At 43.8% G+C, this 20,955-nt stretch overlaps 1 protein-coding gene across 4 annotated transcripts in view; it reads right to left on the bottom strand.

Moving 5' to 3' along the window:
* The window catches only part of CACNB1 (calcium voltage-gated channel auxiliary subunit beta 1), a 211,189-nt gene that overhangs the window by 4,098 nt on the left and 186,136 nt on the right, over positions 1-20,955 (bottom strand). For 3 of the 4 annotated variants that reach the window (XM_082271857.1, XM_082271859.1, XM_082271858.1), the window contains 2 exons: positions 14,816-14,911; positions 12,274-12,459 (listed from right to left, as the gene is read on the bottom strand). In XM_082271857.1, coding sequence (XP_082127983.1) covers positions 12,274-12,459; positions 14,816-14,911 — 282 coding nt within the window. Of the gene's footprint in view, positions 1-11,704; positions 12,460-14,815; positions 14,912-20,955 lie in introns of those variants that run through there. The other variant, XM_082271860.1, reaches the window with a different exon arrangement.

Genomic DNA, 20,955 nt, shown 5'->3' with positions numbered 1-20,955 from the left:
GATGTGCAGGCTATGAAATTTTTATCGTACGTCAACACAACGTCTGATTTTTGTTTAACCACTTGCTGACCGGTCACGTTGACCGTACTGCGGCAAAGTGGCTCGATATCGTTGGACTCCTCCCCTTGTGGGCGGCGCACGCGTGCCACCAGAGGCTCGTTCCCGCTGTATTCAGTCACAGCGGGAGTCGGGCCAGGGGAGGAGAGGCAGTGATCACCGCCGCTCTTCCCCGATCGTCGGGGATCGAGTGAGGAAATCCGCCCGCTTTGTTTACACAACTCTCCTAAGTGACAGGCGAGGACAGATCACAGGATTCAGCATAGCTGAACATGTGATCTGTCCCTGTGTCACTCAGTCTCCTCCCCCCACACACATCAGTAAGCACCAGGCATACATTAACCCCTCCCTCTAAAATAAAATTAACCCCTTCCCTGCCAGTGTCATTTTTACAGTAACAGTGCATATTTGTAGCACTGATTACTGTAGTAATGTCACTGGTACCCCCAAAAGTGTCAAAAATGTCAGTCAAGGGTCCGATCTGTCCGCCGCAATGTCGCAGTCCCGCAAAAAAATCACAGATTGCCGCCATTACTCGTAAAAAAAAAACAATAAAAATGACATAAATTTCCCGTAGTTAGTAGCTGCGATAACGTTTGCGCAAACCAATCAAAATACGATTATTGTGATTGGCCTAGAATGTTAAAAAATTGTGATTTTTACATTTTTTGGGGGGGAATTTCATATAAAAAAAATGTGAAAAATATTGTTATTTTTTCAAAATTGTCGCTCTTTTTTTGTTCACAGCGCAAAAAGTAAAAATCGCACAGGTGATCAAATACCACCAAAATAAAGCTCTATTTGTGGGGAAAAAAAGGACATACATTTTATTTGGGTAGAGTGTCGCACGACCGCGCAATTGTCCGTTTAAGTAACGCAGTGCCGAATCGCAAAATATGGCCTGGTCAGGAATGGGGTAAAATCTTCCGGTCTTAAAACGGTTAAAAATACACTCATTGAGAATTTTTTTGTCAAAGACATGTAGCTAAATACATTTTGGCCTATATATATGACAAAAATTGAATATATTGGATATTTTTTAACTGTCAACTAGAAAAATATAATTTTTTCAAAATTGTCGCTTTTTTTTATTAATATCGCAAAAAATGAAAAGCGCAGAGGTGATCAAATACAGCCAAAAGAAAGTTCTGTTTGTGGGAAACAAAGGATGTAAATTTTGTTTGGGTACAGCGTTGCATGACCGCGCAATTGTCAGTTAAAGTCGCACAGCGCCGAATTCGCAAAAAGTGGCCTGGACGTAAGACAGCAAAATCCTCCGGTGGTAAAGTGGTTAATTAGTACAGTTTTCCTCCCAAAAAAGACTAGGCATGCTCAGAGAAGAAAGAACACATACAAAGCAATCCAACACATGACATCACTTCTGAAGTAGAATTCTGTCGTACGGGAATTTTCGTATGAAAATAACCTCTTCACTTTCCACATGAGACTAGCATGCAACAAAAAACGGACGACAGATCGTTCGATAATCTGATCGTGTGTACAGGGCTTTAAAGGGCATCCATTGCCTGGGTGACTTCAAGCAGTATTTTTCCTGTTTTTTTAAATATTCTCCAGATGGGCAACCAGCCAAAGGACAATTAAATCTAAGGGGAGGCAATGTCTAGAGCAGGAACATATGCTGAAAGTCCCCTTTTAGCACACGTGTGAAGGAGGCCTTATGTTTACCATGATCTCTGGGTCCAAGCACCTGCTGATTTACTTTTGCTTCTAGCTCGGATATTTCTGGTAACATAACAGGCACAAGTTAATGTCTGAAATTCCCCTCCTCCTCCTCCAAGCTCTAAAGGGATATTGTCAGAACGTTTTACAAGCAGTTAAAATCTTACGTGTAGCCGGAGATGGATCTCTATCACTACAGCTGGTAGGCACACAACTGGTGAAAAAGCAACAGCCCTCTGCTAAGACCACAGAACATTTTTGTTTTGCTGGTCTTAACTTGGCCTAAGAATGTTATAACAATGCATAAAAAGCTTATATGAGATTACTATTTCTACTGATAATAACTATGCAGGGAAAAGCTGTCTCTTTGAGGAAGATTTACTAAATCTGGAGAGTGCAAAATCTGGTGCAGCTTTGCATGGTAGTCAATTAGCTTCTAACTTCAGCTTGTTAAATTAGACCCCTTTCACACTGATGGACCGACCGGGTCCGCTTGTCAGTTTTTCAGGCAGACCCGATCAGACCACCCATTGCTCTCTATGGAGCGGCGGATGTCAGCGGACATGTGTCTGCTGGCACCCGATCCGATCCTGTCTGCTAAAAACAGAAGGATAGGGATCCGTTTCCCAGCTGTCTGGTAGATCGGATCGGATGACAGTCGGATGAAAACTGAAAGCCTGTCTGTTTTTTATCTGGCAGCCCATAGAGGAAAGCGGGCTGTGTCCACTCTGTATCAGTGGAGCGGACCTGTCATCCGCCTGCTCAGTGGGGATCAGCAGGGAGATCCCCTGCTGAACGTGCGGACTCCGCCAGTGTGAAAGGGGCCATAAGCTTTGACGAAAAAAAAAAACTGAAAGCGGATTGGTTTTCATGCACAGCTGCACCATGAAGAGCGTCTGCAATTGCTTGATTTATTCTCCCTGGAGAAGAGACGTCTGAGGGGGGACATGATAGCAATTTATAAATATCTCAATGGTGATCTCAGCTTAGAAAAAAAGCTGTTCAGTCGAAAGGATTGCATGAGGACTCGAGGGCATACAATGCGATTAGAGGAGAAGCGTTTTAACCTCAGGCAACGCAGGGGGTTCTTTACTGTTAGGGCTACAAGATTGTGGAATTCTCTACCACAAGAGGTGGTTACTGCGGGAAGTATGGTGGCTTTCAAAATACTCTTAGACGTACATCTCAAGGATCAGAACATTCAGGGGTATGAGAGATGATTACAGCCACACACACCTACACAGGTTGAACTGGATGTACTGTTGTCTTTATTCAACCTCACCTATGTAACTATGTAAGATTTTGCACCCTCCAGTTTTAGTAAATCCACCACTAAGTCTCTGCTGCTGATTGGCACAGGCCTACCTGACATCATAGTAAATCCTGCCCTGCCCATAGCCCATTCTAATCCATTGTTCAACAGAAGCAGTCTCTGACAATCGTACTATCAGTATGGTTTACTAGGAAAGCAACATTGTTGACAAAATCTAGAATTGGATGAAGACAGGGTCAGTCCAACCAAAGCTGAAATATAAGCTTTGGAAAGATGCCACAGTGACTCCCCTAACAATATGGTAGCATCTCAACTATGCTAGCAACATCTTGCAGCTGTGTTCTCAGCAGCACCCATATATGCCTTTCATTATATGGGAATTCTAACTTTCTTGGCTAGAGTGGACTCCATGGGGTTTATTTACTAAAAGCAATAGGTTGTTCAATTTGCAAGAGAATTCTCCTTTAGTTTAGTGAATGTGGTGAAAATTCACTTTGCAAAAAAAATATTATTCTTTGCCTATGATTGGATGATGGAAGTCAGCAGACATTCAACTCATTCACTAAGCTAAGGGAAAAAGACTCGTGCAAAGTGAAAATTCTCTTGCAAAGTGAACAGCTTGTTAGCCTTTAGTAAATTAACCCCAATGTGGTAATGTGAACTGCATACATCTTATTTAGTTCATTATGTTTGTTTGGGTTCATAGAGCAGAAGCTTATGTTCATTGGCTGCTGGCAAAAAAAGTGATTTATTTTTTTAAATCACTTGAACCTTTTTCTACCTGTGCAGTACAGAGCATATGATGCATCTAACAGAACAATTTATGAAAGATAGGAACTGTACCCAGAATTATTGCAAATTAAGAGATGCCTTTGGGAAGCTAACTTGGGCAATGGGAGTCAAACAATGCTTTCCGGTTTTAAACTCATGCAACTAAAGTCAGCCATAGATGGAGCGATTTTCTTTTCTGCAACCACAGGGAATCCCTCCTGCAGAGTTTTTGTGTTCACCCGGCGGAGGAAGCCCTCCTGGGCAAAAGAACATAGTGATTATAGCCGCTGGCAATAATCTCATGCAAAATTCGACAGGCTGGTTGAGCCCATGGATTTTAATTGTTCTCTATATTGTGACCACATGAAGTATCTATGTAGATACATGGTGCGATACACATACATATATATATATATATATAGTTCTTGTTTGGACTCACACGTTAAATCAGATGAGGGTTCCCTTTAAATCTATGTGGATGGTGTACAGTAGCAATGTTGCGTACATGTGTGCGCGCGTATGTGCATTTGCCTGCAAGCTTCCTGTGGGCTATATATGTGGTTGTACATGTGCGCTCACACGTGTATGCAACAGGGCTGCACCGTCACTAACAGTATAAACAAGCAGGATGTGCACAGGGATGAATATGAATATAAATGTTGGTTCTTTGATTTGATTTCATTAAATATATAGTGGCCCAAAATGGTCCCCAATTGAACACATAGAGGGGTAGAGGCTCTGCAAGTGGAGATAGCAGCACTATCAATACCCGAACACTGCAATAGGAGCGCCTATATAGAGTGTAGTGGAATAGGATGCTGTACATGGTGGGCGGTATCTGTCGGGCCAATGCCGGGATAGAGAGAGTTGCCCTGGAGACGGACCGCCCCGCTGTACACTGTTTTCGTCGATACAGGAAGTGACGTCGGCGGATGTGACATCGGCGGAAGTGACGATGGGTGGAACGCATGACGCAATAACCCGGAAGTAGGGCAGCGGCGTGCGTTCCACGGAGCCGGTGATCGGTGCAACATGACCGATCGGCTCCACGGTCTATTACGGTCTGTGCCCCACTAGTCTAACGAAGCAGGTTAGGGGCACTGAGTACACTATCGGCCCTCTACTCCCCTTTGATCCCTCTTTTCAGTGTAAAACCCCCCCCCCCCCAACAGGATGGAAAACATGGAGAGGGAGGAACACCACCACTATGAATAGAGGAATTTCTAGCCTAGATCAGGTACAGCAGAAGGTACATATAATAGAAAAATTGTGGGGTAATTACCTAACAAAACTGATATTGGTTGCTCTCTACTGTCAATCCAGGGAGCATCTACATTGATTTTAAGTGCACTGTGAAAGCAATTTTATTTAATTATTTGTTTTTAACATTAGCCCATGGTGGTTTTTAATCTAGATTTTGTTGTACTGTTTTTATGGACATGTGTCTATTTCACGTATATAATGGTATTATTTTAGCACTTGTATTGTACGTTCATGATTGATGTATGCCACTGCATACTACTATTAATGTCACAAGAGAAAGTGGGTGGTGCTCTAGCCGCACCCCCCTGGGGGAGGAGGCACTCCCACTTGGGGGTGGTGGCTGGATCGCTACTTCACCACATTACTATTTAAACCAGAGAGGTAGTCATGACACAGTGGCTCTGAGGAAGAGGCTAGGCCTCGAAACGCGTCAGTCATCTCATCATGGACAACCATATGGACTAAAACACGGACTTTCGAGCAATCCAGCTTGATATGCTTTACTTTTATCTACGTCTGTGAGTAGCCATTTTTTATGTTATTTAAATAAAGCCTTTTATTGAGGATAATGCGCTAGGTCGGTGCGCCCTTTTTTGTTCTTTTTGCTTCTGGTTGAGCCCATGTTCATTGATCAACTTGGATACAATCAGCCTGCCCATACATGGTTTGAATCTCAGCCAGGCCCTGCTGAACCTGACGAGATTCAAACCATCTTTGGCCAGATTAAAGAGGTTGTAAACCCCCCAAAAAATGTTTTTTTCTTTTTGCAACCTGCAAGAGAAACATATAATGAGCTAGTATGCATCACATACTAGCTCATTATGAAATACTTACCCTAGAACGAGCCACCGCCGTGCCGTTCGCTTACCTGTATGACGGGCGACATGTCCAGTCGCCCGCCTTCCGGGATCGCGGCATCTGGCCATCTGATTGGCCGGAGCCGCGGTGACGGTCACGGCACGGAGCTCTGAAGGAACAGCACCAGCGGCCGTTCCTTCAGAGCGCATAAACCAGTGACGTCACTGGCTGCATGTAAGGTAAATATCTCCTAAACGGTGCATGTTTAGGAGATATTTACAGTACCTATAGGTAAGCCTTATCATAGACTTACCTATAGGTACAAGTTACAGAGGAGGGTTTACTTCCTCTTTAAGTCATATACGAAACAAATAAAAAAACAAAAAACATACACATGCATTGAAAAGATGCACGATTTAAAAAAAGCGCATCAGTGCATTCGTACCCTTAAATGGAAGTGGGAAGATTTTCATAAAGAAAAGGTACTACATTACCAAAAAATATAAAAAAAGTTACTATTGAAACAAACATCCCTTGCATCCAGCAGTGCCAGCGCTGACACCTACACCTTGTGTGTCACCCTCCAGCCCACACCACCATCTGGACACTTCATCTATGAGGATGACCTGCCTCTTACCACATCTACTTGTGCCTATTGCCATGTAAGTGTATGATTAAAAAATGTGCTTTGAAAACTTCTTTCACTGACCTGGCAGCCTTTGATTTCCATTGTATATCGAAACAAACATGGCGAAGGCATCAGCAACAAATTCGACCATAAAACTCCGCTTTAAGTGGCTCCAGACTAAACTGCCCATAGTATGTGTGTATGAATGTGAGTTAGGGACCTTAGATTGTAAGCTCCTTGAGGGCAGGTATTGATGTGAATGTACAATATATGATATATGTAAAGAATTGCATGAATTGACAATGCTATATATGTACCAGTAATAAATACATTTTACTGAACCATGAAAAATACAACTACTGCATGATTTGGATGGAGCTGGCTTTTAAACAGGAAAATCCGAGTAGGGCGTGGGTGCTGTCCTAAAACTCTAATAAGTAGTTAAACTTCTCAGTGTTTAACCCACAAAATCTGCAGTGGTAGATGATGTAGTCAGGGCCTGTCTATAACACTTTGTAAACAATAATTCCTTAGTATTATGGCACTTTTCCACTGCAAGTACCGGCTCGTACCGGCTCAGCTCTACTCGGCCCTGCTTGGCCCGGTTTGCTTTTCCACTGCGGTACCGCATGGTATAGTGTTGGAACCGTTCGGTACGGTATAGGTTTGCTTTTCCACTAAAGTAGTACTAAAGTTAAGTGGGTGGGATAACAACGGGGTGGGTGTGATTCTCTGACCAATCAGTGGCTAGTAGTGACTGCATGCAAAGGATTGTGGGATATGGTACCAGTTTGGTACCTGTTGGAACCACAATCGAGTAGGTACTGTTTTTTCAGAGCCGTACCGTACCGTTCGGTTCCATGCAGTGGAAAAGCAAACCTATACCGTACCGTACCAAACCGAACCGTGCCTGGTGTTGAAGATTACCCAAGTCTTCACCCCGTTCACATCGGGCCGATTCCACATGCCAAATCAGAGCCTACTTGCCAGCAACGGCGCCGTCTGTGGCGCTGCACTGATTCCCAAAATTAGTTCCTGCACTACTTTTGACGACTTCGGGGGCGATTTTAATAGACATTGGTACATGAATCCACACAGAGGTCTCTCAAATCGCCCCCGAAGTCGGACTCAAATGCCGGTTTAAAATTGTGCGAGTTGATCTGAACTCGCATGATTTTAAACTGGCATTTCAGTCCAACTTCGGGGGGGGGGGGGGGTGATTTGAGAGATCTCTGTGTGGGTTCATGCACCAATGTCTATTGAAATCGCTCCCGAGGTCTCTCAAAACGCCCCCGAAGTCAGACTGAAATGCCGGTTTAAAATCGTGCGAGTTAATCTGAATTCACACGATTTTAAACCAGCATTTCAGTCCAACTTCAGGGGCGATTTGAGAGACCTCTGTGAGGGTTCATGCACCAATGTCTATTGAAATCGCCCCCGAAGTCGCCAAAATTAGTGCAGGAACAAATTTTGGGAATCGGTGCGGCGCCACAGACGGCGCCATTGCTGGCAGTAGGCTCTGATTTTGAACCTGCATTCAGTGTGAACCTGGGCTTTAGTAGAGAAGACAGGCAGAGAGTGTTGGAGGAAATCAGGACCAAAAAATGCACAAAGGCAAATTATAAATCAGGGGAAGTTCAGGGAGCACAGCATGCTCACCTATGTCTCTCTCAATTATACCTATTGAGTGGACCTCTTTATAATGAATACACAAAATGCATAAATAAGGCACAAATGATCAATGAAAAACAAAAGAACATGGCTAATGGATAGCAGATGAAACCTTCTTTATAAAGACAATGTACAGACTGTATGAAAGAGAGGAGGGGGTGGATGTGATGTCCTGAGGTTTTACAGTAACTGGTAACAGGATAAGGAGATAATGCATTTGAACAGAACCAAAAATGTATGCAGTAGTAGGTACTCTACACAAGACAAAGGCACGTCTTCTTCCTTTTACATACTGAATCCTACATCAAAGAGGAGCATCGCATTTGGACTAAAATGGTACAGGACTCTTTTTTTCGTCTGTACTGGAATCGGATCGTATGGGTGTTCACATCCATGGGATCTGATTCCTGCATCATTTCACAGTTCGCACTGCAATCTGCAAACCAATCTGGGGGTGTCATTACCTTAACATTGGCACCAAGCAGTTTGCAGATGCCAGTGTGAACCGTCTGCGATTCAGGAGCGAGGCTGGAACCTGCAAAGGATTCGCAGGGTTTCCCACATAGCACCAGTGTGAACCCAGCCTAAAGGATTGATTTTTTTTTTTTTTTTAAATAACAAACATAACAAACATGATTATACTTACCTTCTCTGTGCAATGGTTTTGCACAGAGCATCCCTGATCCTCCTCTTTTTTGGGTCTCCTGCCGGCGGCCCTGGCTCCTCCCCACTGCCGAGTGCCCTTAATATCAAGCCTCTTACTATGGGAGTTCCCGAGCTGCGCTCCTGTGAATGGGCATTGTCCAGTCACACACAGAGCATGGCTTGGTCCCACCCCCCGCTCTCTCCTCATTGGCTCACTGGTTTTGATTGACATGGCTCCTGCTGCTGTGTAAGCCAAAGAGGAGAGAGAGATCCAGAAGAGTTGCTGCTCTCATGCACATCACTGGATCAAAATGGGGCTCAGGTAAGTATAAGGTGAGGGGGGGAGGGTGTTGCACCTAGAAGGTTTTTGCCCTTAATGCATATAATGCTTTAAGGCAGTGGTTCTCAACTCCTTGCATTGGGACCCACTAACACAGAGATGTCAAACTCAATTTCATCGCAGGCCGCATCCCCATTATGGTCTCCCTCAGAGGGCCAGTTCTATCTGTAGCCCACCACTGTCAGAGGTCAAGAGCCCCCACCCTCTCATCCCTTACATCACAGTGTATCCCATTTACCATGTGCTGCTGCTGGGAAGAAGCTGGAGGCAGAGCTGGGAAGCAGCAACTTCAGTGTCTGGAGGAGGGCTGGAGTCAGCTGCCGGAGTCTGCTGAATGCTAAGACCAGTGGAGGTGGAGAGGAGGGGGTGCTGCGGCCGCACAGGGAGGTGCAGGATCTGTAGGAGGAGTTGTGTCCTCCTCTCTGCTGCCAACTGCTAAGTTGGGGGATCCTCTCTGCAGCTACAGGGGGAAGCACCTGGCAGAGGAGATCTGTCCTCTCTGCTGCCATCTGCTGAGACAAAGTGGGGGCAGAGATGAGGGAGATGCAGCAGCTGCAGGAGAGGTGTGAGGGGCACATGAAATGGCCTGGAGGGCCGGATTTGGCCCGCGGGCCTTGTGTTTGACATACTTAAAATCTGGCCTGTTAGTGTGCCCTGAGGACCGGAGTTGAGAACCACTGCTTTAAGATAAACAAAAACCTTCTGCCTTTGGAACCACTTTCAAATCTCAAGATAAATCGCAAATACCCAGGTTATATGTATAAGTGGAGGTTTCTTTAGTATAATTTTAATAAGCTAACACAATAAAATAAAAACCTGTTAGTGACTCTTCAAACTCCCACTCTACATACAAAAATATACTACTTCAATAAGCATAAGGAACATGGCCCAATGCCTGCAATGCGGATACAAAATACAAAGTTTTTTTTTTATTATAATACTATACCATGTTAAAAAATGTGGTTAAGTAATTAAAAATAAAAGTAAAGCCAACATCCTTCTGGTCATCTATTCTGCTCCCATCAATATATGGAATCAAAGTGTTTTGTGACTTAAATGAAAGCTCAGAGAACAGCTTCCAGCTAAATTGGACAAAGCATCTTTGAAAGAAAGGTTGTCCAGTCCAACAAATACGTTTCACGATGTATAAAACGATAACGAGACTTCCATTAAAAATACCATTGTATAATCCATGTAAGAGGATGAGTAGTCAGATTCAATGCATAGGACTGAACTCTGAATATAAGCCCGCACAATCACTATATAAATTCCCTTAGCTTTATATCATAAAAGACAAATCTTCCTCAGGGATCATGTGTGTAATACAATTATATCCCTCTTGTACATCAATCAGGGGTTCATTGTTAAGCACACTGATTGATTAAAGAAAAAGAAATGGGTGTAAGCAATCCTATAGACACCTCCCGTAGCAGGGATCACTTATGGCGCTTTTCCACTGCATGGAACCGAACGGTTCAGCTCGCTTTTAAGCTTTTCCACTGCTGGTACCGCATGGTACGGTGTAGGAATGGTTCGGTTCGGTACGGTACAGCGGCGCTTTTCCACTGCATGGAACCGAACGGTACGGCTCTCAAAAAGAGTACCACCTCGATTGTGGTTCCAACAGGTACCATACCCGGTACCATATCCCACAATCCTTTGCATGCAGTCACTACTAGCCACTGATTGGTCAGAGAATCGTTGTTATCCCACCCACTTAACTTTAGTACTACTTTAGTGGAAAAGCAAACCATACCGTACCGAACCGTTCCAACACCGTACCATGCGGTACCAGCAGTGGAAAAGAAAACCGGGCCAAGCAGGGCCAAGCAGGGCTGAGTAGAGCCGAGCCAGTATTTGCAGTGGAAAAGTGCCATTGGTTACCCAGCACCCCTGACATGTGCTTTTTTCCAATGTACAATCACCGAAAACGGCAGACCTACTGGGCCAACAGGCCACCATAATGACACATCTGCCGTAATATTTTGTAGGTAGTCTGGGTCAAGAGGTAGCAAACAGGTATGCCTCTAAACAATGTTTATTGTCCCAGGTGTACTTCTAGTCTCGTGACCGTGCAAGAAACAATGAGCTTGCCACAGTCCAAATTGCAATGAAAATGCCATAGCATTATCAGAGTCCATATATTGTCACGTCTAAAGGGAGCCCATGCCATGAATGGATGTGGTCATAGCACACAGTCTGCCTGGTTTCCTCCGTATTACACCAGCTGCATCAGTGGCATAAGTGAGGCTAAAAACGAGTAAGGCCTCATTCCCACCATGGTGCAGAAACGTCAGTTTTTCTGCATGCGTTCTGCAAGGGCACAACAAAAACAATGGTTCTCTATTTGCTCTGTTCATACCACAACGTGCAAATTTTTTCTGCGCAGAAAAAAAAAACTGACATGACCTCAACATTGGTGTGAATAGGGCACATAACTGACATGCATGAAAACTAATGTCAACGTGCATGAAAACTGATGTGAAACTGATGTCTCTGCAAGTGAAATCTGCACAGTTTCCCCTTTAGTTCCCATCAGTTTTCATGCAGTTATAGTGTGAATGAGCCCTTGGAGTCACAATCAGGTTTTTATCATTTGGAGTTAGCATATACAAATTCTAGCAAAGTGTAATTTTTCTAGCCTCCAGTTACAGTTTACATTTCTGCAGACATCTACGCTTCCTATAAACTCTTCTGCACTAACTGACACAAGTGACAGGAAGTGTACCAGACTGCACACATCTTACTTTTTTAAAGCAATATTTAATTTCCTCTGTGCTCTATAACATTCACACTTGCCATACTTAGCAACCGTTTGTCTCAAAACAAGGAGTTTTCTACTCTTGTGTTGTCAAAGGGTATTAATATTCTTTTGTGACATTGTTTGTAAACATTTCACATTTTGCAAATATTAAGATTTGCAAATTAATATGAATACTGCCTAACTGCCTTTTATGTGCTTTATCTGTAAGGCAGGTGGGCTGCTATGCCAAGGCAGTAAAAATGGATATTTCCTGCTGGTCTCTACGTGTATTTTTCTGTTCCCCAGAACTACACAGCATGTTCATCAATCTTGGTTTTTGACCCTGATTCCCCGCGACCTCCCCACCATCCCAGATTCTCTTTCAGCGAGGTGAGCACTTGCACCTGTAGATTGGAGACAGGGGCTGGGCTGGAAGCTAGTGCTGCGGTGGCGAGGGTGCGGTTCAGTAGTGGATTTGGTGGGTTTATGCTTGCCGGGTGTGTGGCCTTCCAGTAGGCTTCTAAATACTCTGCCAGGTGTTCACAGGCATCCTCTAATTGGTTCTCGTCCAGGATGATGTCAAACATTTCCTGTGGGCACAGAAGGAATTATTAAATGGGTTGTACATTATAGCTTGCAGTTTTATTTATGGTGATTAGATGTTCAGTGGTATATCTTGGATATATTTTGCACACACTGTGCTTTCTTGGTACCATTCAAGGACATAACTATAGAAGATCATGTGACTACTGGGGGGCCCAGAAGCCCAATGAGCAATGAGCCCAGAGGTGTCTGGCAAACACATTTAGATAAAATAATGTATATACAGTTTTTTCATAAATACCTTTAAAGTTTCCCCCTGTCACTGTAGGTATGGCTTTGTAATAGAGATTTTAAATGACATTTAATGGTTTGGCATGCGGCCTTATCACACATACAGTAGTTATGGTCCTGTTTCACAAGAATTGTGACACCACCTACAGCAAACCGGCACTTACTTTAGGTGCAAGCAGTAAAGGGGTCCCACTTAACAAACCTTGACAAAGGGAAGTAGCCTGAGAACATGACCGTGTCTATAAGTGAAACATACTGAAAAAAGATAGACATTTGGGTCCATTATTGACAAATAAACCTTGTATAATCTATCCAAAAGCTTCCACTTTGAGTAATATACTGGTTAGGAGTGCAACTGATCCCTATATAAAAATGCATAAACCCACTTTTTGGATTGTACAGGCTTTTTTTCATGTGGACGCTGTCAGGCATGTAAAACTGCTTCCTCCAATATAAAAAGAAGGAAGGAGTTTTATTTCAAGAATGGTGGGGAGCGGATAGAAATCAAGCAATTTATCTCTTATGACTTTGAAGCAGTAGTATACCTGACTGAGTGCCCCTGCGGCGGGCAGTACAGAGGTAGGACCATAGGAAAATTGTCAGTTTGCATTAGGGAACACATTTACAATACAAAGAGAGGGTATAGGGGGTCACTCATTATCTATAAAGCCAACACATTGTTTCCAAAAGGTCTTAATGTAGTCCTTGACGTCAATTGTTTTATAAGCAATTTAAAATTCACACTTGCCATCGTGAATATGATTGAAAATATGTGCTGTATAACATATATATTCATTTCTCTCATTGCCTAATATCAGCTTTTGGGTTTCATTATAGATTACATAATGGTTTCTCTTATGATCCAATGTGATGCATTTATCAGAGTAAATTAATTGTGTTTATGGCTTTCACATCAATTTTATTTACTTTGTTTATGATGGTATTGTTTAATTGTGTTTATGGTAAGTGATATAGACGTACTGGCTGTGTACAATATCTTTTTTTGGGTCGTTTTATGTGCATGTGTCACTGTATGTACATACAATTTAGAAGATACATCGAGGTAGTTCTGGTGGAGTGGGTCTGATGAAGGCCGATGTATTTCAGCGGGTACATTCTCCAAGTTTGTGACTATATTAGTATACCCATTGGTCTCAGGGAGCACTTCCTAGTGTGTGAGGTGGCAGTGAGCAAAGACGTGCCTTTGCCCTTTCTCCCAATGAGGCCAAGCCTGGTCCCCCGATGTCATTATAGCGGAATGCGTAGGGCATGGCTTAGGTGTGCCTATTCTATACTGACAGAGGCACATATCGGCTGGAGAATTGTATTCATTTCCATCCTTCACAATCCCAGCAGGTGGGCGAGATTTAAATGTGTGTTAAATTTTGTTTATGAACAGAAGTGAGCACTATGTTGGATTTTATTGTGTTTTATATATGCATACTGCATTGACTTACCCATCCACAACCTTTAATGGTGATGATTAGAATCCCAGAGATTACAAAAGGAGTTGCTTGTGTCTGAGAACCATACTAAAGAGATGCAGATCTGAGTGATTATTTGGGAGCTTGGTATGGACCTTTGTGGTGTGGGTGATTGTTTTGAAGTGAGGATACATACAAAAGGTTTCCGGTGGTGGATGCAGAACATGAAAATAGTCATGTGCAGAACTTTACTTACAGAACGTATTCCAGAATGCTCTTCTGAAACTTATTGTGAAACCTCCACAATAGCCAGTTATCACCAGCAGTTATCACCAGAGTAAAGCTGGTGTACATAAGGCGGTTTTTTATTCCATTTGTGAAATAGATGTATAATTGCATAATGCAACAAATACAAATGTTTGGAGAATATCTAGGATATCGGGTGCAGATGGTGTTTGTTTATTGAGCAAGATGTAACCCTAACCTCTCTGATTAAGCCCTATCAGGGTGAAATGATGAAGAGAGGCATGTCCTATGGGAGGTAATTACGCTGAAGCCAGCCTTTGGATTTTGTCTACTGAGGTTGTTTCCTTCTACAGATTCCAGGATGTATCCTGTCACTATAGTTGAGAATTACAGTACTTTATATTCTTTTGACTATAGTTGGCAGAAATGCACACACACTCACCGGGGGACACTGCGCGAGTTTATCTGCTGCCACCATCTGTACATTCAAATGCTTGGCTTGCGACTTCCCTCTTGATTTTATCAGTCTATGCAATACCTGACAAGGTTTAAAAGAAGAGAAATCACATATGGAGCCGATTAGTACATTGCAGTTATAACAATTAAAAGGTGCCCACACGCTGTTGCCAGGTTCTGGAGTTTTATTGTCCTTAAATTAAAGAATCACTCACAGAAAGTCAGCAAAACAGCCTTGACACATTTGTAGCACTGTCCCCGTAGAGCCTGCTGTACAATGACTTCTTGGGCCTCCTCTGATTACCAGCACACAGTCACTATGGGAACAGTTCACACATCCCCCCCCCTTACTCCCGATGGCTCGTCACACAATAAACAGCCAAGGGATATTGGTTTTTAGTGTTTATTTTGGAACTTGGATGGGAGAAGGGAATAGTGGGATACTCCAACTGGAACTATTCACAATGGATAAGGCCAACTCTCACTTGGCCTCCCTGGGTTGCTTGTGGAAGCAGCAGCGCTGCTTAATCCATACTGCCACATGTATGGAAGGGTTAAGTCTCCTTGCTCTTTTCTCTCCAGCAATAGACTTAGTGATCTACATTATCTTCGGGACACTTACTAGCATCCCCTTTGCTGACACCCATCCAATGACTCTTCTAGCTGCAGGGGTGGCCCCCCTCAGGTCAGGCCCCTTGACTGGCTACTTTGATGCAGTACGCATAACACCCTTTGCCACCAACTGCCACTGCACCCATACACTTTCCTGCCAACTACCATTGTTCCCCTACTCTTCTCTGCCAATTGCCAGTAGGCCCACAAATTTCTCTGTTAACTGGCACTGTGCTGGTGTACTTCTTCTCCCACCTGTCACCCTACCCATACACTTCTCCAATGACTGCCAATTCACCAATGACTGTTCTCAATTCACCATCACTCCATTAGAGGGCTTCTCCACTATACCAATACATTACCGCATGCCACTGAACTCAAACACTTCTCTGTTGTCCATTACTGTGCTCGCGCACTACTTCAATGTAACCGCACTTCACTGACGGCCCCAGCGATGCTTCTCTTCTTCTCTAAGCACCCCTGCATCTGTGCACTGACCTCCATAGGCGTCCTTGCAATTTTCTGCTGACCATTTAGGCACCCACACACTTTTCCACCAACACCCTTGCACCCATGAGCTTCTCCTACAACCACAACTGCACCCATGCACCCCATTGACCCCCATTGCACCCCCACACATTGCCACTATAACCACACACTTTTCTACTGACTGCTACTTCACCTGTGCATCTCTCCACTGACTTCTACAGTGCCCACCCACTTCTTCAATGGCTGCCAAAGCAGGGGCACTTTTCTTAACAATACCAACACTCTGCACTGACTGCCACTGCAGCCATGCACCTCTCAATTGACCACAACAGTACCGTACACTGCTCCATTTCCCGTCAACGTAACAGTAACAATTTTACACTGTACTTTATCTACCATATTCCACAAACTTCTGCACTAATTATAAGGTGCTACACATTACAGTCCCCAGACTGCTGGTCTGTATACACTGTATTGTACATTCATACCATTGGGGTTTTTGGGATATGGTATTTCATCCTGTTCACCAAAGCACACACTTTTGCTAATGTGCCATTAGAGAACTCTTGTTAGACCTTGAAGACCATCTGTCCAATCTAGATCCCACTCAACTGGCAAAACAAAATAGCTAATAGGAAGCCCATATAATGTTACTGAAGGATCATGTCAATTAACCCTCTGAATGCTTCTATACATATCCATATTTCAAGCAAAGGGGTCACTACATCAGCCAAATTATCCTTCAATGAAACGAAAAGAACGTCTGTGCTCAAATCTAACTAGCTTACATAAATATCATTTATGAGATGCAAGATAGGTGTGTTCGCACTTTAAAGGTTAAGTTCACCTTTTACAAAAAAAATAAATGCACATTATTTTGCAGGTGCAAAAATGTGAATTTATTAGTTATTTAACCACTTTACCACCGGCGGATTTTGCTGTCTTACGTCCAGGCCACTTTTTGCGATTCGGCACTGTGCCTCCCCGCTGAGGGAGGACGGATGGCTGATGTAAACACAGCCGACAATCCTTCTCCCTGCAATGATCACAGAGTCTGTTAAAGGCACTGCGTGAATTTAACGGACAATTGCGCGGTCATGCGACGCCGTACCCAAACGAAATTTACGTCCTTTTTTTCCCACAAACAGAGCTTTCTTTTGGTGGTATTTGATCACCTGTGCGTTTTTATTTTTTGCGCTATAAACAAAAAAAGAGCGACAATTTTGAAAAAACAACAATATTTTTCACATTTTTTATATGAAATTCCCCCCCAAAAAATGTAAAAATCAAAATTTTTTTTAATTTTTGGCCAATTTGTTTTCTGCTACCTATGTTTGCTAAAAAAAAAATCACAATTTGATTGCTTTGCGCAAAAGTTATTGCGTTTACTAAGGGAAAGATTTCTGTCATTTTTGGTGTTTTTTTTTAACGAGTAATGGCGGCGATCTGCGTTTTTTTTTTTGCGGGACTGCGACATTGCGGCGGACAGATCGGACCCTTGACTGACATTTTTGACACTTTTGGGGGTACCAGTGACATTACTGCAGTAATCAGTGCTATATATATGCACTGTTACTGTAAAAATGACACTGGCAGGGAAGGGGTTAATTTTATTGGAGAGGGAGGGGTTAATGTATGCCTGGTGCTTACTGACATGTGTGGGGGGAGGTGACTGAGTGACACAAGCACAGATCCAGGGTTCAGCTATGCTGAACCCTGCAATCTGACCCTGCCTGTCACTTAGGAGATCCGCCCGCTTTGTTTACACAAGTGGGCGGATTTCCACACTAGATCCCCGGCGATCAGGGAAGAGCGGCGGTGATTACCGCCTCTTCTCCCCTGGCCCGACTCCCGCTGTGACTGACAACAGCGGGAGCGAGCCTCCGGCGGCACGCATGCGCCGCCCACAAGGGGAGGAGTCCAGCGACGTAGGTCTATGTCGCTGGACGGGAACTAACCACTTTGCCGCAGTAGAGCTCGAGTGAGCGGTCGGCAAGTGGTTAAACAGAAGCCTGCAAAGTACTGCAACCGCGATCAGCAGACTTCAGGCTCCACCACACTCTTCCCAGCTCTCGGCCCATACGGGTGTAACATGTTCAGTAAGATGAACTTATCCTTTAATAGTTAAAATTCTCAATACATTAAACATTTGCTTAAAAACAGGGATTATTAGATTGCATACCATAGGTGCTTCCATGTGTGGATGAACATAGGACCTCCTTCCATTAAATATTACTGTAGAGTTTAGGCCCCTTTCACACTAACAGACCATTCAGATCTGCCCGTCAGTTTTTCAGGCGGATGTGAACGGTCCCCCCATGCATCTCTATGGGGCATCGGATGTCAGCGGAGACATCTGATCCGATCCGCTCCGTCCAATCTGGACGGATGGAAACCCTATTTTCCATCCGTCCGGCAGATGGGATCGCATAAGAACAGACAGACAGTCTGTTCTCATCCGATTCTCCCATAGAGTACAGCAGGGACCTGACAGCTGTGTCTCTGCACACAGAGGAGACGGAGCTGTCATCTACCTGCTCAGCGGGGGATCGGCAGATCGATCCCCGCTGAGAAAAACGGAGTCCACCGACAAAGCGGACTGTGTGAAAGGTGCCTAAGTGATTTGGCAACCCTGTCTCATGCGGGAGAGGGTGACATCATCATCCCTGTGTAAGATCGGACACTATCTTACCAGCTTATACACGGCTAATATATTGCAGAGGGAAAAAAGGGGCAGAGGAGCTGGGGGAACAGAGCATAAGTGGGGCAGGTTTTGGGCTGTTAAAGACACTCTAGCACTTTGCTCAGTAGAGTTGTAGGTATAGTTATGCTTTACTGTTTCTCCCTTTCAATGCATCCAGACCGGTCTGACTGATGAAAAATTAATAACCGTTAGGTTTTACCCCCTTACGACCAGGCCTTTTTTTGCGATTCGGCACTGCGTTATTTTAACGAAAAATTGCGCGGTCGCGCGACGCTGTACCCAACTAAAATTGATGTCCTTTATTTCCTACAAGTAAAAAAAGTCTGAAAAAAAAAAAAAAAAAGAAAACAATATTATTTACATTCTGCTATATAACATTCCCAATAAAAAAATGTAAAAATTATATTTATTCATCATTTTAGGCCAATTTGTATTCTGCTACATATTTTTGGTAAACAAAAAATCCCAATAAGCGTATTTTGATCGGACCCCTAACTGACATTTTTTTTACTTTTTGGGGGGACCAGTGACATGCACTGTTACTGTAATAATGACACTGGCAGGGAAGGGGTTAATTCAGGGGCGATAAAAGGGTTAAGTGTGTGTCTAGGGGGTGTTTTCTAACTGTGAGGGGGGTGGGCTTGTGAAATCAACACAGAGACCTATAATCCTAAATAGGAGGAACACAGGAGCTCAGTTCTGACTGCTGAGAGAACAACGGTCTGCTGTGTTTACAACAGCAGACCGCTGTTCTCTCTTTACAGGGAGTGATTGGGGGTGCTGGCGGCAATCGTGGCCGCTGGCCCTGTGAATCAGGTCCCCTGCTGGCTAATGTGGGGGGGGGGGGTGCACGCGCTCCCAGGATCGCCGTACAGGTACAGTGATTTGCGCAGCCAAGCCAGCCTGCCTCAGTATATATGTGGCAAGCAGTCAGCAAGCATCAACTTGATAAAAAATGATGTTCTTTAGCTTGAAACATACATTCCATGTGCTCTATATTGCCTTCAGTATTGTTACGGTTTCTTCTTACTGCATGCTGCCATTTTGATGAAAGCACAGAGCCCCTGAACAGCAGTAAATCTTTAGGTTGTCAGCAGATCAGCCTCTACAAATTTGGCACCGTGCCTAAAAATAGAGAGCAACTGAGCATGTGCAGAGCAGGATGAGACATTGTATTACTGGATTTTAACCACTTGGCGACCGGCCCATTGTAGCTTTTACTGCTACAGGGTGGCCGTTCTGTGCAGAATCCTGTATAAACGTTATTCTAGTCTTCTGGGTAGGGGGTGTGCAGATTCTGCTATGAATAGCCACAGCAAAAGCCGATCAGTGGGTGCCGGCCAATGGATGACCACCATCACCCACTGATCGGCGAGGAGACAGATAGGACATAGCTCTGTCTATGTAAACAATGCAGAACTCTGTCCTGTCAGCTGAATGTGCTGGATTTTGTTTCCCTGCAAAGTAGGGAATAAAAACCAGCTCATCCCTTAGTGAAAGCACCACAGATAGTACACAAAAAAACAATGGTTAGGCACACATTTAACCCTTTGATTGCCCTAGACGTTTAACCCCTTCCCAGCCAGTGTCATTAGTACAGTGACTGTGCATATTTTTAGCACTGATCACTGTATTAGTGTCACTGTTTCCCAAAAAGTGTCAGATTGACCACCGCAATATTGCAGTCCCGCTATAAGTCGCCATTACTAGTATAAAAAAAAGTTCCAGTATATATACACTATAGATTGCAGATGCTATAAATGCGCAAACCAATCAATATACGCTTATTGGGATTTTTTTAATCAAAAATATGCAGCAGAATACATATTAGTCTACATTTATGAAGAAATTAGATTTTTTTAATTTCTCTATTTTATATGTTTTATAGCACAAAGTAAAAAATATATATATTTTTTTTTAACCTTCCTAGTGGTATTCCTGAGTGTGGCTCGGGGTTCATTTTCAGTAGCAAAAGCGGTAACCCCCGAGCCACACTCTGGATTACCCCGCAATGTTACTCACCTTCCCTGCGATCCCCGCCGTCCTCACACTCTCCCCGCTCTGTGCACGGCAGATGCCGGCACTTGCCTTCTTCCGGTTCTCTTTCATGCGAGCGTTGCGATGCAGGGGGGTGGAACCGGCGGCAAATTCATAAGTGTAAATACACGAATGAGATGATACAAAGCTGTGATCGGTAACGGATTACACTGTATCATTCCATTTCACCACAGGATTGCAACTGGCGATTTTTCCAGTGCCCTGCCTGTGCTTTTCCAGTTCTTTGTGCCTGGAAAATAGAGAACGACCATGGCGTCCAAAAA

The sequence above is a fragment of the Pelophylax lessonae genome, assembly GCF_965119305.1.
Source record: "Pelophylax lessonae genome assembly, chromosome: 11".
NCBI classification, from domain to species: Eukaryota; Metazoa; Chordata; class Amphibia; order Anura; family Ranidae; genus Pelophylax; species Pelophylax lessonae.
This window is presented reverse-complemented; position numbering and strand designations above follow the sequence as displayed.